At 46.4% G+C, this 25,658-nt stretch overlaps 1 protein-coding gene across 1 annotated transcript in view; it reads left to right on the forward strand.

Moving 5' to 3' along the window:
* Positions 1–25,658, forward strand: part of PTPRS (protein tyrosine phosphatase receptor type S) — a 684,599-nt gene that overhangs the window by 381,840 nt on the left and 277,101 nt on the right. The window contains exon 13 of the mRNA XM_075352599.1: positions 7,696–7,813. Within this exon, the coding sequence (XP_075208714.1) occupies positions 7,696–7,813 (118 nt within the window). The remainder of the gene's footprint in view (positions 1–7,695; positions 7,814–25,658) is intronic.

Genomic DNA, 25,658 nt, shown 5'->3' on the forward strand with positions numbered 1-25,658 from the left:
TGTATAGTCTTATTCACAAGTATTTTGTAGTGTGCTCCATGCCTATAACTATCAGGATGCTGCCCCAAAGTGCGTTTCAACAGAAACTGTCTTCTTCTAGTACTCTAGAAGAAGATAGTCTTACTATTGAAACGCGTGATGGGACAGCATCCTGATAGTCTTAGGAATAGAGCACACTGCAACATACGCAGTAAATTGCTGTACACCGTCACTACACATATCTCTCTATTAGCGCTCATTGCAGATGCACGGTAATGAGCCAGAAGCGGCTAGTCTACAATGCTCCCATAGATACAGCGCTCTACAATGTCGCTTGTAAATTAACCCTGACTGCACCCATGACCAAGTGCTTTACTAATGCTCATTGCCAACCCACGGCACTGAGCTAAAAGTGGCTAATATATAGTGCACTCACAGCAATGGCGCTCACTACTGCTGCTCGTAAGTCTATTCTAATTGCACCTATGACTAACCGTTTATTGTAACAGCACTTTAGCAAGCTTAACATTCCTGCTTGCTTGCAGCTCTAATCTAACAATGTATGCTGAGTTCAGTGACTATGAATATCTCCATTATTTCAATACTTATAAATAATGACTACTAGCGATTCAAAATGTATCAATTAGCGTTCCCTCGTATGTGAAAACTGCACATATATTACTACTAGCCACTCAATAACACCGCACTACTACAGCGCTGACCACGCTTGAGCTGCGCATTAAAAAGGCTAAGGTGCTAGTTATAATAACACTGAATATATCCAATATACCATCTTGCAGTTAGACTTAATACATTCTGTATTAAAACAGAGAGACTTATTACTGCCTAGCATATCATTTTATATTGGGACTAAATTGGGGTACAAGTCTACTCCGTCCTAATAAGACTAATAGATTGTGAACATTTTTAAAATAAAAATTATAGTAATATCTTAATACAATAATTAATAAAAGTTACATTTTAGATATCCACACATCTCTCCCAATCTCGTTCCCTTCCTTATAGTATAAATGGTGTACACTTAGCGCTGTACACTTGTGGGAATATTTGGTAAATAAATATATCTGCAAATATGTGAAAGTGCCACTCCCATTCTTCTTGGGCAGCTACAGGGCTGACCTACCTTACTAGGTTACTATATCCTGGGTTTGTTTTCTGTGTGGGCCCAACATATGTAGGTATTTTAGGAAATAAAGAAATGGGATTTATAAGTGCTGCTGCTGATGCTTACCAGAGAATGGTGAACTGGTGCTTACCAAAGTACCCACGTTATAGCACCTAGAGGTAATTTTGGTTTTCTTTTCTTTGCATTTTTTCCTTGATGCACACATGACCACATTGTAAACTAGAGAAACAAAAAAAGGCTGAACTGTGCAGCATTTGATCAGATAGTAGAGGGAAAGGAGCAATAAACAGCAAATAAACTCACAATTTGTGAGTGGCGTTTGAGCCACTCACATAAATAATAAAGTCTTCAATACTCTGGGGTCAGCGTGGTGCTTCCACATGGGTAGCCCTGAGCCCTGGAAGTCGTAATATGAAAAACAGCTAGAGGGATAAAAAGGAGGAGCAGCCGACACCAAAGATGAGATTGTCTCGGCCACAGACTGTGATAGCATTTAATTTGGAAACTGGGCAATCACATCTTTGGTGGTGTCGGCTGTCACTCCTTTTTATTCCTCTAATTGTTTTTCACATTGTAAACTAGAGATTAGTAAAATATGTTGATCCTCTTACTAAAAAACTGTCTATATAAAGCTTGATATAGACCTTGAATAACTTAAGACTAAAATTAAATGATTGCTACCGTTTTACCAATTGTGGGCCAATTATTTTGTTCTTATATCTAGTCAACCAGCTGGTGACAAGATTTGTTTGTAATCTGGTATACAGCTCTGGCAAAAATTAAGAGACCACTTCCAAATTTTCAGTTTTTCTGATTTTTTTCTTTGTAGGTATATTTTTGAGCAAAATGTAATTTTTTTTATTCTATAAACTACTGACAACATGTCTCCGAATTTCCAAGCGAAAAATTTTGTATTTATTTTCTGAAAATGTGAAATGGTCAAAATAACAAAACAATGCATTGCTTTCAGACCTGAAATAATGCAAAGAAAACAAGTTTATACTCATTTAGAAACAATAATACTAATAATGTTTTAAGTCAGGAAGAGTTCAGAAATCAATATTTTGTCGAATAACCATGATTGTTAATCACACCTTTCATGCATCTTGGCATACTTTCCACCAGTCTTTCACACTGCTTTTGGGTGACCTTATGCCACACAAATGTAAGCAGTTCTTCTTTGCTTGATGACTTGTGACTATCCATCTTCCTCTTGATTACATTCCAGAGGTTTTCAATGAGGTTCAAATCTGGAGATTGGGCTGACCAGGACAGGGTTTTGATGTGGTGGTCCTTTATCCACACATTGATTGACCTAGCTGTGTGGCATGGCACATTGCCCTGCTGGAAAACAGTCCTCAGAGTTGGGGAACATTGCCTGAGCAGAAGTAAGCAACTGTTTTTTTCAGGATAACCTTATATGCGGCTTGAGTCATACGTCCTTCACAAAGATGTTTGTTGAATTTTCTTTACTAATTTTCAGCTTTGCCCAACACCTGGTCATCTAATGGTTAGATGGAGACCTAGAGAGGCATACAATCCACAGTGTTTTGCACCCACTGTGAAATTTGGTGGAGGATCGGTGATGATCTTGGGATGCTTTAGCAAGGCTGGAATTGGGCAGGTTAATCCTTGCGAAGGAGGTATGAATCAAGCCGTATACAAGGTTATCCTTGAAAAGCAGTTGCTTCCTTCTACTCAGGCAATGTTCCCCAACTCTGAGGACTGGTTTTTCCAGCAGGACAATGTGCCATGCCATACAGCTAGGTCAATCAATATGTGGATGAAGGACCACCACATCAAAACCCTGTCATGGCCAGTACAATCTCTAAACTTGAACCTCATTGAAAACCTCTGGAATGTAATCAAGAGGAAGATGGATAGTCACAAGCCATCAAACAAAGAAGAACTGCTTACATTTTTGCGCCAAGAGTAGCATAAGGTCACCCAATAGCAGTGTGAAAGACTGATGGAAAGCGTGCCAAGGCGTATGAAAGCTGGGATTAAAGATCATGGTTATTCCTCGAAATATTGATTTCTGAACCCTTCCTGTGTTAAAACATTAGTATTGTTGTTTCTAAATGATTATGAACTTGTTTTCTTTGCATTATTTCAGGTCTGAAAGCAATGCATTTTTTTTGGTGTTTTGACCATTTCTCATTTTCAGAAAATAAATACAAAATTTTTTGCTTGGAAATTCGGAGACATGTTGTCAGCAGTTTATAGAATAAGAAAACAATTTATATTTTACTCAAAAATATACCTATAAAGAGAAAAATCTGAAAAACAAAAAATTTGGAAGTGGTCTCTTAGTTTTTGCCAGAGCTGCATACATTTGTAAGCTGATGCTTAGATTTTTGATCTAATAGTGCCTCCACTCCATCATCCTATAAAAGAAGTAGAAACAAGTGTTCCAGGCTGCACACAATCCAAGGTGCACGTGTCCGAGGAAGGCATCGTCAATATAGCTTGAACAAAGGACCAGCACTCCAAATCTGGAATTTACAAGAGTTTATTCCATATAGGCATACAGGCGTAAATTACGCATTCGGCTAATAGTGAGCCTTTTTCAAACACACTATTAGCACTGATCATTGGCTGGAGCTGGGTGAACTTTGTTTCACCCGCCCCCAGCTCTGATTGAAGAGATTGGCCTTGTGACCGATCTCTCCAATCACCTTGGATCTGGGGGCCGGTGACCTGTAGGTGACCACTCCCCTCAGTTTCACTCCATCCGTGAAAGCTGAGGAGAGTGATCCCTGCAAGTGCCATTTGGTAAGTGCCCCCGATCCACCACTGCGCCCTCCTCCTTTCTGCTGCCTCCTTTTCCATCCGCCACCACTCTCCCCATCAGCCGCTGCCCCCCTCCATCCGCCACTGCTCTCCATCAGCCGCTGCCCGCCTCCATCCGCCACCGCTCTCTTCATCAGCCGCTGCCCGCCTTCATCAGCCAACGCTCTCCCCATCAGCCGCTGCCCCCCTCCATCCGTCACCGCTCTCCCCATCAGCCGCTGCCCCCTCCCCGATCTGCTGCCCACTCTCTACCACCTCTCACCTTCCTGCATCTGCTGCCCCCTCCCCCACCTCTCACCCTCCTCCATCTGCTGCCTCCTCCATCTGCTGTGATCCTGCTGTCTAGATCCATCCTGTAAGGTAGCTATCCTCAATCTCACCTTCCACCCTCCCTCCCCTCACCCCTCTCCAATGGAGGGGGCGGCAAAGTTGACGACCGCCCTCGGGCGGCAAAAGCAGTTGCTACGCCACTGCCTACCACTATATAATATTTTATGGTATTATGTAATTTTGTGGCTGGGCACATTGTAATTTATGTGGAAACTATTAGTGTTACAAGTCATTTTTGTCTTAGCTTCTTTATGGCAATTAAACATTGGAGAGGGGTGATAACTGTGTAAAGTAATAATTGTTGCCCTATTGTGGAGCCAGATTTAATCGGTAAAATGTGGAATAACTCATGGATTGTAGAACAACTTAAATACATAACAATACATAATAATGATGCACCCCAGGGCTTTGAGGTACTCGGTCCCGGGCCTTGTATTCGCTGGGACGTATCACTGGGTGGCCGTTGCCTGGTTTCGTGATCCTGGGGTCACTTAAAAGGGGATATTTTACATGGGACAAATGAAAATAAAGTGTTTTTCATGACGCCACTTGCGATATGAAGCTATATGGGAAAAGCCACCGCTGCAAAGTTTCTCACTGCTGGGGCTGGTGGTATTAGGCAGCTTAGATGTGATGCCCCTCCGTAAGTAAAGCTCCCAATGGAGGATGATGGTGGTTGTATGTATAGATGCAGAGGTGTAGGAAGAATTCAGACAACACAGGGGCTGCGGTTTAACTTGTGCTTTACTCACTGGTCTGGAGTTGCTGCAACCCGGCTGGTGCTGCTCTTTACCAATCCGGTATTCCCTTTGTTCCAGTGCCAGTGTAGTGAACTGGTGAGCTTTACTTCCATGCACCCGTTTGTAGTTGGTGGGTCCCCGTGGCCTGGAGCATTTTGGGGTCTCCTCCTGTTGTCTCCGTCCTGGCCCGTACATTAGGCAGCTTGAACCTTTATTGGGTCGGACCTCTGTCCCCGTTTCCAGGTTCCCTCTTTGCTGCTGTGCCCCGGACACTAACGTCGGTAAGGTCCTTAATGGTCCCCTCACCGGGCAGATTGTTATCAGGTGAGCCTGAAGCGTCTTTCTGAACTAGGGCTCTGTGCCCCATTGGTGCTCAATCCAGTGAGTACTCACGCCGTACTCTTCCTGGCAACCATACTCCTTTTACTCAGCAAGTCACTTTACACTTTCTGTCAGCACGTTAACTTCTGACTGACTGTCTGTCTTTTCACTATCTCTCTCCCTGACAAGAAGTCCGTCGTTCGTCCATTCCACTGACTATCCCCTCCCTCTTCCCAGGTCTCTGACTAGTGGATTGGATGAGTCCCAACCAATAGGTGGCCATCTATCAGGTCCATCTCTAGCCTGTTACCCAGTCTGGGGAAAAAGGGCATGGGTTGTGTGTGTGTTGTGGTGTTTACCAGAACTGGTCTTCCAGGAATCTGGGGTTAGCTGTAGTACCCTGTGGCACCTGACACTCAGGGGCACCACATTAACAATTACCGTAAGTTTGTTTTGGAGAGGGGTAATAATGATTAACATGGATATTGTATCTGAAAATGTCACCGTGGTATGAGTTCAATCCTGAATACCAACTACTAGCTCCAAGACTCCATAAGCAGACCAAATCCCATTCTAAGATATTACAATAAAACACTATTTATATTATTAATATGGAGATTTTACAGTAGTAGTTCATTTGCAATACAGTAATGATAAGTTTGTGGATAGAAAGATGGCTCAGTGGTTAGCAGTGATTTCCTCCCATGGGATAGACTAGATTGTAGACCCCATTAGGGACAGTGAGTGATAGTAATGTTTGTAGAATATGGTAATGCTATATCAGCAACTGAAATCATTATATAATAAATATATATTGTGTAAACTAACGAGCAAAGGGTAACAATGTTTTGAACTTTTGACTTTCAGGCTCCATATTTCACCATCCACTACAGCTTCAAATGTGAGACTACCATCATTTTATAGAAAATCATTTTGGCTATCTCATACATAAATTTGACTGACAACTGTTTAGCACATGATTAGTTATGCAGATTTTTGTCATGTCACTACATTTTTACTATTTTGCTCCTATTAGTGCAAAAATATATTTCTTCCTTTATGCTACAGATTAAAACCTGTTCTCACATTCCCTAATAGCTCAGTGTTTTATTAGATTGATTGCCAATTGAAAGGTCACTGGTTCAAATCGAGGAGCAGCCTTGAAGATTTCCCAAGGAAAGAGAAACAACACCATCTAGCTTATCATTAGTGGTCTCTCGTCCAAGAAAATTGCCAAACTTTAACTTGTGAGTGCCATGACAGTTGGAAGAGTATGAAATTAAGTCTGTCCATCCATTGAAAAGCCAAGAGGTGGATGTCCAGGCAAAATATCAGAGTCAACAAGGCAGCTCATCACAAGGTCTATCAGTTCAGGTGCGACAAACACTCCAGTGGAGATGGCTGGTATGCTTCATAATAGTGAGATCATAGACGTCCATGCAAACACCATGCGATGCATGTTACTAATGTCTTGAATGGTGGCCCCAAAAAAGTGAAGAAGTCTCAACTACAATATCATCATAAGAAACTTTGGCTTGAGTTTTCAAAAAAGTACAAAAAGTGGACAAAGTTTTATGCAGCAAGCCTGATGATATGGGGTTGTTTCACAGCCAAAGTCATTGAATACTAATCTTTAGCTCGTATATGTGAGCATCCTACAAGACGAGTTACTTCGTAGACTCAAGTACTATGTTATGAAAAGGACATATAGTTTTCCAGCAGGACAACAACCTGAAGTATACGTCGAGATTGGTGGAAAAAATTGTTTAATGACAATGAAGTAGAGGTGCTACAGTCCCCAGACCTCAACCCAATTGAACACTTGTGGGTAGAGGTGAAGAAAAAGCTTTAAACATTCCCAAATTAATTAACAAGTTTGCACCAACATTGGGAACAGGTACGAGAGACATGGTATCAGATTTCAGTCAAGACTTGCCTGAATTTTGTCTAGAGCATGTCCAGAAGGATTCAGGCAGTGTTGAAACCAAAATGGATTTACAAAATACTAACAAAATAATAAAAATTAAAATGTAGATTTTTAGGAGTAAAACATAACAATGCAGTGAGATGACAAGAATCTGCATGCTAAATCTTATGCTAAATAGTTGCAAGTCAAATTTATGTATAAAACAGCCAAGATGATTGGAAAACGTAGGGAGTTTCATGTTCTAAGTTGTAATGGATGTGAGATATGGAACCTGAAAGTGAAAAGTGCTAATCATTGCTATCATTTTGCTCATTCGTGTATAACTAGGTTGCACTCATTTGTGAAACATTGTTATCCTAATTTTATGCATGCTGGATTGATAGAGGTAATTCCTAATGTCAACCAATATAAGCGCACCTATATTCAGATAGAGGTTTTCTATCTTTTTGAATTTACAGGAAATGATTATAGATGGACTTCACCCTGAAACGACTTATTCTATCACCGTTGCTGCATATACAATGAAAGGGGATGGAGCACGTTGTAAACCAAAGGTTGTAACCACACAGACTGCTGGTGAGTCATTATTCCTTATTTAACAAAGTGTACATGAAATCGGCTACCTGGTTAATTACCAAAACACCAGATATAGATATTACCTTGAAAAGTTGCAAGTGAATGTGGCAAGTTTACAGCAATTGTTAGCTCTCTCTAGAACTATATTGAAGGAATTCTTTTATGTACTCTACGCTACATGGCTAAATTATGTGGTCACCTGACCAACCCACACTTATAAATATGTTACTTTTTTATTCAAAATCCTTTAATATGTGATTAGGCCTCATTTTGTGGCTGTAATGTCTTCTTTAAGCTATCGCTGTCTGTATAGGGATTTGGATATTAGAGCACATTCAGGCAAAAGAGCATTAGGCCACTAATGTAGAATGGGAAGGGCTGCATTGCATTTGGTGTCCTAATTCATCCCAGTGGTGTTCACTGAGGTTTGCTTTTAGGCCTCTGTATAGACCACTCAGGTTCCTCCACGACAACTTTGTCAAACCTTGTCATTAGCAATCTCTGTACTCTTGACTTGTGCTCATGTCCCTTCCAGAGGCAATTCTCTATAATGAGTAAGGCCTCAGATGTCCATGAATTTTCTGATTTGGAAAAAATGGTCCTAGTTTCATCAGTGTTTTGTCAGTGTGACAGTTTTTAGAAACAACACAGCAATAAAGATCAACCTCTTTTAGTCTATGTGCCCACGTGAGCTTGTTTGTGTGGATTTTGCCATGGAAAACCTGCGGATTTTTCTGGATTTTCCAGATAAATCCGCAGGTTTTAGCATGTACAGTCACTCCCCATGTTATCCTATGGGACATGGGGAGTGCTGTGTCCACGCTGCGGAAAGTGCAGCTGCCGACCATGCTGCGGATGTAGGCATCTGCATGTATAATTGCATGTCAATTATTCATGCGGAATTACCTGCGGATGTCCCGGCCCTCCGCTATGGAGATTAGAGGCCGGGACGTCCGCAGGTAAGCCGCATGAATGTCCGCATGTTTCCCGCAGCTATTCCGCTGTAATCTAGCAGCTAAAAATAGCTGCGGACGCCAGCGGGCAGCTGCAGGAAACATGCGCTCATACCAGCGGATACATCCGCAGGTATGAGCACCCGTGAACACATAGCCTTAGTAGTAATATCTCAATAGGAATACAAGACAGCAACAAAAGAGCAGTGATATGTAACTCTTAATAAAACAGATAAAATGAGTAGGCACTTCTCCATAATATCCATACTGTTAGGGCCAGGTGGACGGGCAGACCCAGGAGGTGGATCCACTGGGCCGAACTCCTTGATGAAGGTAAGGGGTCCGGTAGCTGGAGCACTACGGGTAGCAGGACAGTCCGTGCACAAGAGTAGAATGGAGAAGTCCCTGGGACCACGGAGTCACTGATGGTAGTCCGGGTGACGGAGCTCAGGTTCGGAAGCCGAGATGTTGTCAGGCGGAGTCCGGAACCGATGGAGCGAGAGGATGGGTCGCCACAGGGATCAGAGAAGGAACGGACTGTCAGGATGGCAGATAGTCAGCGTTCGGGGTTCGGGATTCGGCAGGACCGGATGGCGAGGCAGGATCGGCTCTAGAAGAGAGAGAGGTGAGTATATCACAGGAACACAAGGAGACCTGACTCCTAGCTTGGGAAACACGAAGAACAGGCCCCGCCCACTTGGAAACTAACCCCTTTATACCCTGTACCTGTGTGCTCAATTTCCTGTCAGTGGACGCTGGCCCTTTAAGAAAGGGTCAATGACCGCGCGCGTGCCCTAACGCGCATGCGCGAGGCCCGGGTGCCAGAAGCCAGGGCAGGGAGCGGTGAGGAGGAAGCAGGAGAGCCGGGCTGGGGCTGAGTAGCCGACGGGCGCCGGGAGCGGGGACCTGGACGCCTGGGAACCGCAGGCAATGGAGGCTGGAGACCGGGGAGCGGCGGACGCCGGACAGAGGAACCGGGGAGCGACGCAGGGAAGCCGGGGAGCGTGGCAGGTGAGCTGGGGAGCAGAGCAGGGGACCCGGGGAGCGTGACAGTACCCCCCCCCACGCCCCCCTCCCCGCAACCGGGACAGGAAGGCACGGATCAGAGGAGTACCCACATTCTCCCGGGGTTCCCAGGACCTATCCTCAGGACCATACCCTGCCCAGTCCACCAGGAAGAACTGTCGGCCCCGTACGGTTTTCATGGCCACGATATCCCTTACCGCATAGATGTCGTCATCGGCAATAGGAGGAGGAGCCGAACTGGCAGCAGCGGAGAAGGGACCAAGGACAACCGGCTTGAGCAGGGAGACGTGGAAGGAGTTGGCTATCCTCATCGTGGCCGGGAGCTGCAGCTTGTAGGAGATCTCATTGATCTTGCTGAGGACTTTAAACGGCCTGATGTAGCGAGGTCCCAGCTTGTAGGATGGTAGCTTCAACCGGACGTACTTGGAAGCAAGCCAGGCGAGATCTCCTGGAGAGAAACACGGAGGGTCCAGACGCCTCTTGTCTGCGTGTCTCTTCAACCGCAGGGAAGCACGTCCAAGGGACGCCTTGACAGAGTCCCAAATCATTGCAAAGTCACGGGCTACAGCATCAGCAGCAGGGACATCCGAGGAAGAGGATACAGGCAATGGGACGGAAGGCTGAAGTCCATAAACGACATGGAAGGGAGAGCTGGAGGAGGACTCACTGACGTGGTGGTTATGGGAGAATTCAGCCCAAGGAAGAAGCGTGGACCAGTCGTCATGATGGGCGTTGACGTAGTGACGTAAGAAGGAGGTCAAGATCTGATTGACCCGTTCCACTTGGCCGTTCGACTGAGGATGGTAGGCTGAAGAAAAGTCCAGAGTCACTCCCAGATGTTTGCAGAGGGCCCTCCAGAAGCGGGAGGTGAACTGAGTTTCTCTGTCGGACACAATGTGTGATGGAAAGCCATGCAAGCGGAAGATGTGTTGTATATAGGCGTCAGCGAGTTCCTGGGCAGAGGGCAGTCCAGCCATAGGGACGAAATGAGCCATTTTAGAGAACCGATCCACCACGACCCATATGACTGTGTGTCCGGAGGACAGTGGCAAGTCCGTAATAAAGTCCATCGCAATGTGTTGCCACGGAATTGAGGGTATAGGCAGAGGCAGAAGACGGCCATATGGCAGGTGTTTGGGCGTCTTGTTCCTGGCACAAGAGGAGCAGGCTGAGACAAAAGAAGCGACATCCGTCCGAAGGGATGGCCACCAGTAATGACGTACAATCGTACTCCATGTTCTCTTCTGACCAGCATGACCGGCTATTTTTGCCTGTCAGTCTCAGAGACATAGGTCTTCCCGGGCGGTATCTGGGCCAGGGTGACAGGAGTCACCGGAATGATTTTACTAGGGCAGATGATGGGCTGGGATGTCTCCTCCTCCTGCTCCATGGGCATGAATGACCTGGACAAGGCATCTGCGCGTACATTCTTGTCCGCGGGTCGGAAATGGAGCTGGAAATCGAATCTGGCAAAGAACAAGGACCACCTGGCTTGCCGTGGGTTCAGTCGCTGAGCAGACCGCAGGTATTCCAGGTTCTTGTGGTCCGTGTAAATAATAACGGGGTACACTGCTCCTTCCAGAAGGTAGCGCCATTCCTCCAGAGCCAGTTTGACTGCCAATAGCTCTCGGTCACCGATGGTGTAATTGCGTTCAGGCGCTGAGAAGCTCTTGGAGAAGAAACCGCAAGTCACCATCTTCCCGGAGGAGGACTTCTGCATGAGCACTGCTCCGGCTCCCGAAAAGGAGGCATCCACCTCCAAGGTGAACTGTCGGTTTAACTCCGGACGGTGGAGCACAGGAGAGGAGGCAAATGCCCGCTTCAGAGAGCCAAACGCGGCGTCGGCCGCAGGTAACCAGTCCTTTGGATTAGCCCCCTTCTTGGTCAAGGCGGAGAGAGGAGCAGTCAGAGCCGAGAAGTGAGGGATGAACTGGCGGTAATAGTTGGCGAATCCCAGAAAGCGTTGGATTGCCTTTAGTCCAGAAGGAGGAGGCCAGTTGAGAATGGAAGAGACCTTCTTCGGATCCATCTGCAGTCCGGTATCGGAGATGACGTAACCCAGGAAGGGAAGAGAAGACTGCTCGAAGACACACTTCTCGTACTTGGCGTACAGACGATTCTCCCTCAGTCGTCGTAGTACCAGCTGCACGTTCTCTCTGTGGGTCTGGAGGTCCGGAGAAAAGACCAGGATGTCATCAAGATACACCACCACACAGATGTAGAGAAGGTCCCGGAACACGTCGTTCACCAATTCCTGAAAGACTGCTGGTGCGTTACACAGGCCGAAGGGCATCACACAGTATTCATAGTGCCCATCGCGAGTATTGAACGCGGTCTTCCATTCGTCCCCAGAGCGGATGCGGACCAGGTTGTAGGCACCCCGAAGATGCAACTTGGTGAACACACGAGCTCCTCTAAGCCGATCAAACAATTCGGGGATGAGCGGCAGGGGGTACTTGTTTTTCACGGTGATTTGGTTCAATCCCCGGTAGTCTATGCATGGGCGTAGGTCACCTTCTTTCTTCTTAATGAAGAAGAAGCCTGCTCTAGCAGGAGAGGAGGATCTCTGAATGAATCCCCTTGCCAGGCTCTCTGTGATGTAAGTAGACATGGCCCTTGTTTCGGCAGGAGACAGCGGATATATCCGTCCTCGAGGTGGTGTAGTTCCCGGGAGCAGGTCGATGGCACAATCGTAAGGACGATGTGGCGGAAGTACCTCTGATTCCTTTTTGTCAAAGACGTCCGCGAAGGACCAATAGGCCGAGGGCAGTCCCGGTAGGGACTCTGGAACCGGAGGTCGTCGGATGGGTTGTATGGACTTCAGACAGTTCTCATGGCAAGAAGAGCCCCATCGGGTGATTTCACCAGTGCCCCAGCTGACTGACGGTTCGTGTGCCCGTAACCAGGGGAGTCCCAGCAGGATTTGATGGGACATGTGTGGGAGGACGTAGAGAGCGATGTTCTCGGTGTGCAGGGCACCGATACGCAGTTCGACCGGCCTGGTGATCCACGAGATGGTGTCAGAGAGGGGTCTCCCATCCACAGAGGCAATCACGAGGGGTTTGTCGAGTGGAGTAACAGGCACCTGGTACTTGTCCACCGTGGCCTGCTGGATGAAATTGCCTGCTGCCCCAGAATCGAGGTACGCCTCGGCCGTGAACCGCGTCTCTCCCGTTGTCACTTGAACAGTCCACGTAACCGGGTCTGAGAGAGTCCCAGCACCTAGGGTGGCCTCTCCTACCAACCCTAGGCTTTGGAGTTTCCCGGCCTCTCTGGACAGGAGCGTAGAAGGTGTGTGCCCTCTCCGCAGTAGAAGCAGAGGCCCTTGGCGAGCCGCTCTGCTCGGCGTTGTTCAGACTGCCGCACACGGTCGATCTGCATGGGCTCGTGGACGGAGACACCAGATGCCGTTGACTGAAGTACGGCGGGCTTCTGCGGAGGAGAGGAATGCCGTACCGGACGTCTCTCACGGGACACCTCTTTGGATCGCTCCTGAAAGCGAATGTCCACTCGAGTTGCTAGAGTAATCAGGGCATCCAGGGTGGACGGTACGTCACGACCAGCCAGCTCATCTTTAATTCGACCCGAGAGTCCTTCCCAGAAGGCGGCGGTTAGAGCCTCGTTGTTCCACCCGAGTTCCGAAGCCAAGGTGCGAAAACGGATGGCATATTGACCCACCGTCAGAGTCCCCTGACGTAACCGGAGAAGAGATGAGGCAGACGCGGAGGCGTGTCCGGGCTCGTCAAAGGTGCCACGAAATGCCTGCAGAAACTCCTGGATGTTCGTGGTCACAGGGTCCTCCTTCTCCCACAAGGGGTTCATCCACGCCAATGCCTCACCCTCTAGATGGGACATCATGAAGGCGACCTTGGCTTGGTCGGAGGCAAACAAATGCGGCAGCTGCGTGAAATGGAGGGAGCATTGGTTTATGAATCCCCTGCAGGTCTTGGGATCTCCGGCGTACCGGGGTGGTGAGGCCAAAAGAAGCCTGGAAGCATCCGAGGAGGCTGCCACGGGAGCTGGAGCCGTGGATTGTCTAGTGGAAGCCCGAGATGCTGAAGATGTAACTGACGCTTGTAGCGTGTTCAGGCGGGCGTCCACAGAAGACATAAAGTTCAGCATGCGGGTCTGAGTCTCACGCTGGCGTGTGAGTTCTTCCTGCAAGGCTGCTAGTGCTTCGGCGGGATCCATGGCCTGTTCTTACTGTTAGGGCCAGGTGGACGGGCAGACCCAGGAGGTGGATCCACTGGGCCGAACTCCTTGATGAAGGTAAGGGGTCCGGTAGCTGGAGCACTACGGGTAGCAGGACAGTCCGTGCACAAGAGTAGAATGGAGAAGTCCCTGGGACCACGGAGTCACTGATGGTAGTCCGGGTGACGGAGCTCAGGTTCGGAAGCCGAGATGTTGTCAGGCGGAGTCCAGAACCGATGGAGCGAGAGGACGGGTCACCACAGGGCTCAGAGAAGGAACGGACTGTCAGGATGGCAGATAGTCAGCGTTCGGGGTTCGGGATTCGGCAGGACCGGATGGCGAGGCAGGATCGGCTCTAGAAGAGAGAGAGGTGAGTATATCACAGGAACACAAGGAGACCTGACTCCTAGCTTGGGAAACACGAAGAACAGGCCCCGCCCACTTGGAAACTAACCCTTTTATACCCTGTACCTGTGTGCTCAATTTCCTGTCAGTGGACGCTGGCCCTTTAAGAAAGGGTCAATGACCGCGCGCGCGCCCTAACGCGCATGCGCGAGGCCCGGGTGCCAGAAGCCAGGGCAGGGAGCGGTGAGGAGGAAGCAGGAGAGCCGGGCTGGGGCTGAGTAGCCGACGGGCGCCGGGAGCGGGGACCAGGACGCCTGGGAACCGCAGGCAATGGAGGCTGGAGACCGGGGAGCGGCGGACGCCGGACAGAGGAACCGGGGAGCGACGCAGGGAAGCCGGGGAGCGTGGCAGGTGAGCCGGGGAGCAGAGCAGGGGACCCGGGGAGCGTGACACATACACTGAAAACTTGAAGCATAGAATTTAGAAGATACCTTTAAGTGATGTCTAGTAACAAAGGAGAAATAGAAAAAAACTGCTCACCCACCTGGAGATCCAATAATGGCCCGAACGGTGCACGGAAGAGTTCAGCAGAGCCCAACTGTGATCATGATAGAAAGAAAAAAATCCAGCATCCAGTTTCAGCAGTATCCATAAAACAAATTCTTTATTATTCAAAGATTAAAAATAGACATCCTTCCATAGTTATAAAAACCGCCTCATGGCAAAATAGTGGTAGTGCGGTACGTGTTTCGGAGGGTTACCTCCTTACTGAGGAGTGATCCATTTTCTCCTGTTATCCTTGTGAAAATGAGACATTTGCGGTTAAAGCAACATTTTTGTGTTAATGTAATTTTTCATTTTCACGACTCAATGTTTTAGATTTCTGTGAAGCATCTCTGGGTTCAAGGTGCTTACAACACGTCTAGATAAATTCCTTGAGGGGTCTAGGTTCTAAAATGGGGTCTTTTGTGGAAGGGTTCCAAAGTTTACACACATCAGGAGATTACCAAACGTGGCATAGTGTCGCTAATGACTCCAAACAATTTTGCTTTCAAAAAGTAAAATGGTTCTCCTTCCCTTCTGAGCCCTGCCGTGCGCCCAAACAATACTTTTCCACCACAGGTGTATTGACGTACTCATGAGAAGTTGCACAACAGATTTTATGTTGCAATTAATCCTGTTACCCTCGTGAAAATTAAAGATTTGGAGAAAAGCAACATTTTTGTGGTAAAAATTTATTTTTTCATTTTCACAGCTCAACGTTATAAAATTACGTGAAGTACCTCGGGGTGCAAGGTGCTCACCAAACATCTAAGTAAATTCCTTAATGGGTCTAATTTCCAAAATGGGGTCAATGAATAGATTTGGACTCAGAGCTCTATTATTCTATAGCTGTACTCATAAATAGAAATGGGCAAATCTGCAGATGGTTGGGTTGGCTGGTTCCAGACAGACTTAAAAAAAAGTCCTGTTCCCGACTGGACTTGAACCCGAACTTGAGCCTGAACCCCAACCTAAATAAGTCTATAGGGACCCGAACTTTAGTGCTATAAAATGGTGTTAGTAAGGGCTAGGGGGCTGTAAAAGGAAGCAAAATAGGCATTAAAGAAAGACAATTATACTTACCAAGTTTCCACGCAGCTGTCACACAGCTTCCTGGTCCACTCCTTAAACCTTATGAATATGCACTGCTTCCCGTACCCACTCTCTCTGACAGTGTCTGTGATTGTTTGCAGTCAGATTGCTGGTGTGCCAGCATCTGTGATTGGTTGCCCTCACATTTAGCTGTCTGGGTCCTGAAGGGAGTGCAAAAATAAATAATTGGAAAATAGCGTAGGGTCCCCTGTTTTTTGATACCCAGCGCAGATAAAGCAGTAAGCTGGAGGCTGCAGCCCCCAGCTGTGTGAGTTATATGGCTGTGTATCAAAATACAAGGGACCCCATGTGGTTTTTTTTATTATTTAAAAAGTAATTTAAAAAAAAATGGCATTTGGTACCCCCCAATTTTGATTCCCAGCCAAGAAAAATCAGACAGTGGGGGGCTGGTATTGTCAGGCTTGGGAAGTGCATGGTTATTGGGCCTTCCCCAGCCTGAAAACTGCCCCACAATTGGCACATCTAATGGATGGCACTTACCGGATCATCCCGATTGCCCTGGAGCGGTGGCAATTGGGGTAAAATAAGGGGTTAATGGCAGCTGTGATTTGTCAAAAAATCACAGCTGTCATCAAACACGAGGTTAGTAATGGAGTGGGGTCTATGAGCCTCCCATTACTAATCGTGTATATAAGAAAGAAATAAACACAAAACCTTAGAAAAATCCTTTATTAAAAAAAAAAACCCAGAAAACAAAAACATACTGCACTGTGTATTAAAATATGGGGAACCCTACTACATTTTTCCAAATTATTTATTTATTCTTACACTCCACTCTGGGAACCAGACTGCTAATTTAAGGGCAACGAATCACAGATGCTGGCACACCGACGGTCTGACTGCAACCAATCACAGAGGGTGGACGGAAAAAGCAGTGCATATTGATAAGATTTAATCCCCATTTTGCTTCCTTTTGCAGCCCCCTAGCCCTTACTAACACCATCTTATAACACTTACGTTCAGGTTCCTTAGACTTATATGGGGTTCAATGTTTGGGGTCATGTTCAGGTCAAGTCCGTTCCTGGGTTTGCCCATATCTATTTACGTGTGCACATTTTGCACAATGAAAACATGCAAAACTCATTTTTTTTAAAACTGTAGTTTGTTTTAAAGTTTATAAAAGGATTACAAATGACAAGTACAATAGACATACTAGTAATTTTAACATAGCATGTAAAGGGTGAGATAATCCCAATATAGATCTGTGATAAGCAACAACAAGGGTCTTCCAGGGGAAGAAGTGACAAGAAGTCACATAATGATATTAGCTTTCAATTACCAGTGAAAAGCAGAACCAAAAATTGACAAACAAAAGACAAAGACACACAGAAGGGGAAAGGATTAGTGATGAGCGAGTACTAAAAAGCTCGGGTGCTCGAGGCTCGGGCCGAGCATCCCAAGATACTCGTGTACTCGGCCCGAGCACCGAGCCCAATGTTATCCTATGGGAGACCCGAGTATTTTTGTGAAATGACCCCCGGCAGCATGTAGAAACCCTAAAAATGTCACAAAAGTCTCAGAAGAGTGCTCAAATGACATGGCAACAGCATGGGGAAGACCCCTTGAAGCATTTATCACTCAAAAGTCACAGCTGTGAACAATTTTGTCCGCGTTTTACGCCATTTTTACGAACTCACCAGAAAACCTTCCAAAATGACACCAAAATGAATTTTCATGGCGGAAATGTTAAGGGCACATACCCAATAGTGAGATAGAGCTGGTGTATGTTACTTTTTGAGATTAATACATGAAAGATTTTACGTAAAACATTGTGTGGCACTCCGATGTCCAAAACGCACGTTTTGTGTTTTTTACTAACGATGTCGGTCATTTTTTTTTTCATTCTATCTCCCGTCGGTCGGTCTCGCTCTGTCTGTCTCTCTCTGTCTTGTCTGTCCCCCTCTCACAGTCTGTCGGTCATTCTCCCCCCTCTCTCTTACTTACCGTTCCCCGATCACTGCTGCGGCGCTGCACGGCTGTTCACTAAACTCCGGCGGCTTTTCCTCTTTTGAAAAAGCCGGCCGCTCATTAAACAATCTCGTAATCCCTGTTTTCCTGCTTTTCGGCGCCTATGATTGGTTGCAGTGAGACACGCCCCCCCACGCTGAGTGACAGGTGTCTCACTGCACCCAAACACAGCAGCCGGTGTGTGTGTGTATACTGTGCAGTGAAATAAATAATTAAATAATTAAAAAAAACGGCGTGCGGTCCCCCCAATTTTAATACCAGCCAGATAAAGCCATACGGCTGAAGGCTGGTATTCTCAGGATGGGGAGCTCCACGTTATGGGGAGCCCCCCACCCTAACAATATCAGTCAGCAGCCGCCCAGAATTGCCGCATACATTATATGCGACAGATCTGGGACTGTACCCGGCTCTTCCCGATTTACCCTAGTGCGTTGGCAAATCGGGGTAATAAGGAGTTAATGGCAGCCCATAGCTGCCACTAAATCCTAGATTAATCATGTCAGGCGTCTCCCTGAGATTCCTTCCATGATTAATCTGTAAATTACAGTTAAAAAACACACACCCGAAAAATCCTTTATTAGAAATAAAAAACACTAACAAAGTCCCTCATCACCAATTTATTAACCCCGACAAACCCTCCCTGTCCGGCGTAATCCACAGTCCTCCAGCGTCGCGTCCAGCTGTGCTGCATGAAGGTGACAGGAGCTGCAGAATACACCGCCGCTCCGGTCACCTCCACGCAGCTAATGAGGTGAGTATAGCGATCAGCTGAGCTGTCACTGAGGTTACCTGGATGCAGCGGTGGATGCAGCGGTGGCCGCGTGTAACCTCAGTGACAGCTCAGCTGATCGCGCTACTCACCGCCGCTCCGGTCACCTCCACGCAGCTAATGAGGTGAGTATAGCGATCAGCTGCTGTCACTGAGGTTAATCGCGGCACCGCTGGATCCAGCGGTGGCCGTGAGTTACCTGACTGACAGCAGCTGATCGCTATACTCACCTCAATTGCTGCATGGAGCTGACTGGAGCAGCGGTGAGTAGCGCGATCAGCTGAGCTGTCACTGAGGTTACCCGCGGCCACCGCTGCATCCACCGCTGCATCCAGGTAACCTCAGTGACAGCTCAGCTGATCGCTATACTCACCTCATTAGCTGCGTGGAGGTGACCGGAGCGGCGGTGTATTCTGCAGCTCCTGTCACCTTCATGCAGCACAGCTGGACGCGACGCTGGAGGACCGTGGATTACGCCGGACAGGGAGGGTTTGTCGGGGTTAATAAATTGGTGATGAGGGACTTTGTTAGTGTTTTTTATTTCTAATAAAGGATTTTTCGGGTGTGTGTTTTTTAACTGTAATTTACAGATTAATCATGGAAGGAATCTCGGGGAGACGCCTGACATGATTAATCTAGGATTTAGTGGCAGCTATGGGCTGCCATTAACTCCTTATTACCCCGATTTGCCAACGCACTAGGGTAAATCGGGAAGAGCCGGGTACAGTCCCAGATCTGTCACATATAATGTATGCGGCAATTCTGGGCGGCTGCTGACTGATATTGTTAGGGTGGGGGGCTCCCCATAACGTGGAGCTCCCCATCCTGAGAATACCAGCCTTCAGCCGTATGGCTTTATCTGGCTGGTATTAAAATTGGGGGGGACCGCACGCCGTTTTTTTTAATTATTTATTTATTTATTTTACTGCACAGTATAGACACGCCCACCGGCTGCTGTGATTGGGTGCAGTGAGACACCTGTCACTCAGCGTGGGGGCGTGTCTCACTGCAACTAATCATAGGCGCCTGTGGGCGGGGATAGCAGGGAATATGAGATGGCTGTGTGCAGAGCACAGCGCGCCCGCCGGTATAAAGGCTCGGTCACGCTGTGCAGGCCGGCCAATCACTGCAATTCCACAACTAACAGGGCTGTGGCATTGCAGTGGTCTGCCAGCCAATCCCTGCATGAGGGCTGGCTCTCAAAAGAGCGCCAACATGCAGGGATGAAGACCACGAGTACAGCACGAGTATTGCAAAATTACTCGGTACCCGCCGAGTAGCCCGAGTACAGTGATACTCGTGCGAGTACCGAGTAGTAACAAGCATACTCGCTCATCACTAGAAAGGATAGTTGAGGAGCTATTGAATAAATTTATGTGCGTCGGGCTGGATGGACACTGTGCCTGCAATCCCTATATTCAATGCCTGCAGCTGCAAGGTGATTATGGAAGGCCATACTAACTTTATGATGCACTAGGGTTCTTACTTAGGAGTTAGATCTACAGTATCTGTGAGGTATAGCCATCTTATTGAGATATACTGTGCTGCACCTTATCCTGCTTTAGATATTGGCTGGATCTGTACATGTGCTGCTAATTTTTCTTTATGCTTATGTGCAGTTTATAAATTTATTGTATACCTAGTAGTACTAGTATTATTTGTTTGCTTCTTCTTTTCATTTGCACAGGTGCACTTTATATTTATATTTACATTAACTATATATACAGTTAGGTCCAGAAATATTTGGACAGTGACACAATTTTCGCGAGTTGGGCTCTGCATGCCACCACATTGGATTTGAAATGAAACCTCTACAACAGAATTCAAGTGCAGATTGTAACGTTTAATTTGAAGGTTTGAACAAATATATCTGATAGAAATTGTAGGAATTGTACACATTTCTTTACAAACACTCCACATTTTAGGAGGTCAAAAGTAATTGGACAAATAAACCAAACCCAAACAAAATATTTTTATTTTCAATATTTTGTTGCGAATCCTTTGGAGGCAATCACTGCCTTAAGTCTGGAACCCATGGACATCACCAAACGCTGGGTTTCCTCCTTCTTAATGCTTTGACAGGCCTTTACAGCCGCAGCCTTCAGGTCTTGCTTGTTTGTGGGTCTTTCCGTCTTAAGTCTGAATTTGAGCAAGTGAAATGCATGCTCAATTGGGTTAAGATCTGGTGATTGACTTGGCCATTGCAGAATATTCCACTTTTTAGCACTCATGAACTCCTGGGTAGCTTTGGCTGTATGCTTGGGGTCATTGTCCATCTGTACTATGAAGCGCCGTCCGATCAACTTTGCGGCATTTGGCTGAATCTGGGCTGAAAGTATATCCCGGTACACTTCAGAATTCATCCGGCTACTCTTGTCTGCTGTTATGTCATCAATAAACAGAAGTGAGCCAGTGCCATTGAAAGCCATGAATGCCCATGTCATCACGTTGCCTCCACCATGTTTTACAGAGGATGTGGTGTGCCTTGGATCATGTGCCGTTCCCTTTCTTCTCCAAACTTTTTTCTTCCCATCATTCTGGTACAGGTTGATCTTTGTCTCATCTGTCCATAGAATACTTTTCCAGAACTGAGCTGGCTTCATGAGGTGTTTTTCAGCAAATTTAACTCTGGCCTGTCTATTTTTGGAATTGATGAATGGTTTGCATCTAGATGTGAACCCTTTGTATTTACTTTCATGGAGTCTTCTCTTTACTGTTGACTTACAGACAGATACACCTACTTCACTGAGAGTGTTCTGGACTTCAGTTGATGTTGTGAACGGGTTCTTCTTCACCAAAGAAAGTATGCGGCGATCATCCACCACTGTTGTCATCCGTGGACGCCCAGGCCTTTTTGAGTTCCCAAGCTCACCAGTCAATTCCTTTTTTCTCAGAATGTACCCGACTGTTGATTTTGCTACTCCAAGCATGTCTGCTATCTCTCTGATGGATTTTTTCTTTTTTTTCAGCCTCAGGATGTTCTGCTTCACCTCAATTGAGAGTTCCTTAGACCGCATGTTGTCTGGTCACAGCAACAGCTTCCAAATGCAAAACCACACACCTGTAATCAACCCCAGACCTTTTAACTACTTCATTGATTACAGGTTAACGAGGGAGATGCCTTCAGAGTTAATTGCAGCCCTTAGAGTCCCTTGTCCAATTACTTTTGGTCCCTTGAAAAAGAGGAGGCTATGCATTACAGAGCTATGATTCCTAAACCCTTTCTCTGATTTGGATGTGAAAACTCTCATATTGCAGCTGGGAGTGTGCACTTTCAGCCCATATTATATATATAATTGTATTTCTGAACATGTTTTTGTAAACAGCTAAAATAACAAAACTTGTGTCACTGTCCAAATATTTCTGGCCCTGACTGTATTTGTACACCTTTTTTATCTATTGATCAACTTTGACATGTACATGTGCTTCTCAATAAATTATAATATCATCAAAAAGTTAATTTATTTCAATAATTCAATACAAAAAGGGTACACATATATTATATAGAGTCCTTACAAACAGAGTGATCTATTTCAAGTGTTTTTTTCTGTTAATGTTGATGATTATGGCTTACAGGCAATGAAAACCCAAAAGTCATTATCTCAGAAAATTAGAATAATTAACACAAAACACCTGCAAAGGCTTCCTAAGCATTTAAAATGGTCCCTTAAGGCCCCTTTACACACTGAGACTTTCAGCGATCCCACCAGCGATCCCAACCTGATAGGGATCGCTGGTAAGTTGCTAGGAGGTTGCTGGTGAGAGGTCACACAGTCAGACGCTCCAGCGATCCCACCAGCAACCTGACCTGGCAGGGATCGCTGGAGCATCGCTACACGGGTTGCTGGTGAGCTGTCATCAGCAACCAGTGACCAGCCCCCAGCCAGCAGCGATGCTGCGCTTGGTAACTAAGGTAAATATCGGGTAACCAACCCGATATTTACCTTGGTTACCAGCGCACGCAGCTACACGTGCAGAGAGCAGGGAGCAGCGCACACTGCTTAGCGCTGGCTCCCTGCTCTCCTAGCTACAGTACACATCGGGTTAATTACCCGATGTGTGCTGCAGCTACATGTACAGAGAGCAGGGAGCAGCGCACACTGCTTAGCGCTGGCTCCTTGCTCTCCTAGTTACAGCACACATGGGGTTAATTACCCGATGTGTACTCTGCTACACGTGCAAGGAGCAGGAGCCGGCACTGACAGTGAGAGCGGCGGAGGCTGGTAAGGACAGGGCTTCTTGGTTACCCGATGTTTACCGTGGTTACCAGTGTCCGCAGAAGCCGGCTCCTTAAGTCCCCTTTACACACTGAGACTTTCTAGCGATCATGCTGCACAGCGGGAAACAAAGGACCAAAGAATGGTCCTGAACGATTTGTAGCAATCAGCAACTTCACAGCAGGGGCCAGGTCGCTGATGTGTTTCACACACTGCAATGTCGCTGGGGAGGTCGCTATTACGTCACAAAACCGGTGACGTTACAGCGATGTCGTTTGCGATGTTGCAGTGTGTAAAGCTACCTTTAGACTGGTTCAGTAGGCTACACAATCATGGGGAAGACTGCTGACTTGACAGATGTCCAGAAGGCAGTCATTGACACACTCCACAAGGAGGTCCAAGGTGTTTTTTTCAGATGAAAGTACATTTTGCATTTCATTTGGAAATCAAGGTCCCCAGAGTCTGGAGGAAGAGTGGAGAGGCCATAATCCAAGCTGCTTGAGGTCAAGTGAGAAATTTCCACAATCAGTGATGGTTTGGGGAGCCATATCATCTGTTGCTGTAGGTCCACTGTGTTTTATCAAGACCAAAGTCAGTGCAGCCGTCTACCAGGAAATTTTAGAGCACTTTGACGACAAGCTTTTTGGAGGTGGAAATTTCATTTTCAAGCAAGATTTGGCACCTGTCCACATTACGAAAAGTACAAATAAATGGTTTAATAACCACAGTATCACTGTGTTTGATGGGCCAGCAAACTCGCCTGACCTAAACCCCATAGAGAATCTATGGGGTATTGTCAAGAGGAAGATGAGAGACACCAGACCCAACATTGCAGATGAGCTGAAGGTGGCTATCAACGCAACCTAGGCTTCCATAACACCTCATCAGTGCCACAGGCTGATCGCCTCTATACTACACCGCATTGATGCAGTAATTAATGCAAAAGGAGCCCCAACCAAGTATTGAGTTAAAAATACATTTCTCAGTTGGTCTAATAAAATATTTTAATATTCTGAGATAATGACTTTTGGGTTTTCATTGGCTGTAAGTTATAATCATCGGCATTAACAGAAATAACCACTTAAAATAGATCACTCTGTAATGACTCTATATAATATTTATGTTTCCCTTTCTGTATTAAATAACTGAAATAAATTAACTTCTTGAGGATATTCTAAATTATTAAGATGCACGTGTACTTTCATAGCTGGCTTTTTGCAGATAGGATTTAAAGGGAACCTGTCACCAGTTTTTTGCTCTATAAGCTGCGGCCACCACCACTAGGCTCTTATATACAGCATAAGAGCCCAGGCCACTGAGTATAACATAAAAAATACTTTATAATACTCACCTAGAAGGTCGCTCCGGAGCACAATGGTCGGCTTGGTGGCGCCGTTCTCCAGGACTTACGCCACCCTTTTCGGCCATCTTAGTGTTCCTTATTCTGAAGCAGCGGTGCATGACGCGTCTACATCATACACACATGTCGGCATTGAGGTCCTGCGCAGGCGCACTTTGATCTGCCCTGCTCAGGTATACATAGGACAGCGTTAAGCTTTGGCAATGTGATGTGAGGTCTGGTGAGTCAATAACACATCATCTGCAAATATAGAGATTTTGAAAATGTTATCCTTTATTTCAACACCAGCTACAGTATATTGGGATTTTGACGTATAACCACTGCCAATGGTTCAATATCAATAGCAAATAATAAAGGTGACAGGGAACACCTCTGTCTCGTACCATTTGAAACATTAAAACTAAGAGAGATGTGCTTAGCAAGCTTAATAGAAGCCAAGGGAGAATTATACAGGACTCTCAATGCCATAAGGATGGGGCCTAAAATTCCAAAAGCTCTAACTGTCTCAAACATAAAAGACCATTTGAGGCTGTCAAAAGCCTTCTCAGCGTCTTAGCTTAAAAGAAGTACCTGGTGTCTATATGTGTTAAACACGTCAATCAAATCTATCACCTTCCTGGTATTGTCCCCACAAAACCGACCTGATCCTTGTAGATTAGTTGCAGCAGTCCCACATTTAGGCCTCTTTCACACGTACGTGCCTCCGGTACGTGTTTGGCAGTTTTCTCACGTACCGGAGACACGTACACACGTAGACCTAGGTATTCCTATAGTTTTGGACACATGTAAGTATTTACGCACAAAACGTTCCGTACTAACGTGTGTCAGTGTGTTTCTCACGGCAACATGTCCGTTTTCTCTCCGGCATCACGGGTGTCACATGGAATGCAAACATGTCACACGGAACGCAAACGGACCACACGGATGTGTTCCATGTGACACACACCGGAGAAAAGACATGTGTCTGTGAGAAAAAAACAAAACTTTACTCACCTTCTCCAGCCCTGCAGTCTCTGCCGCTGCTGTCACTTGCTGCCGACCGCCGCTCATTATGCTTATTGAATATTCACTTCACTGCGGCCGGAAGCAGCAGCAGCGGGGAGTCGGCAGGACCGGAGACCGAAGATCAGCACCACGGACAGTGAGGCCAGGGACAGGTGAGTAGAAAGTTCCCGTTCTCCGTGTGTTATCACGGATAACACACAGAGAACACACGTAGGCAATAAACACGGCTCACGGAGGGCAATATGCACCTTTGACACGTCCGTGAAAAACGTGCGTGGTTTTTCACAAACGTGTGAAAGAGGCCTTAGTCTGTTTGCCAACAAGCGAGTGAAAATCTGTAGATCAGAATTAAGGA

Source organism: Anomaloglossus baeobatrachus, chromosome 1, assembly GCF_048569485.1.
Source record: "Anomaloglossus baeobatrachus isolate aAnoBae1 chromosome 1, aAnoBae1.hap1, whole genome shotgun sequence".
Taxonomy (NCBI): domain Eukaryota; kingdom Metazoa; phylum Chordata; class Amphibia; order Anura; family Aromobatidae; genus Anomaloglossus; species Anomaloglossus baeobatrachus.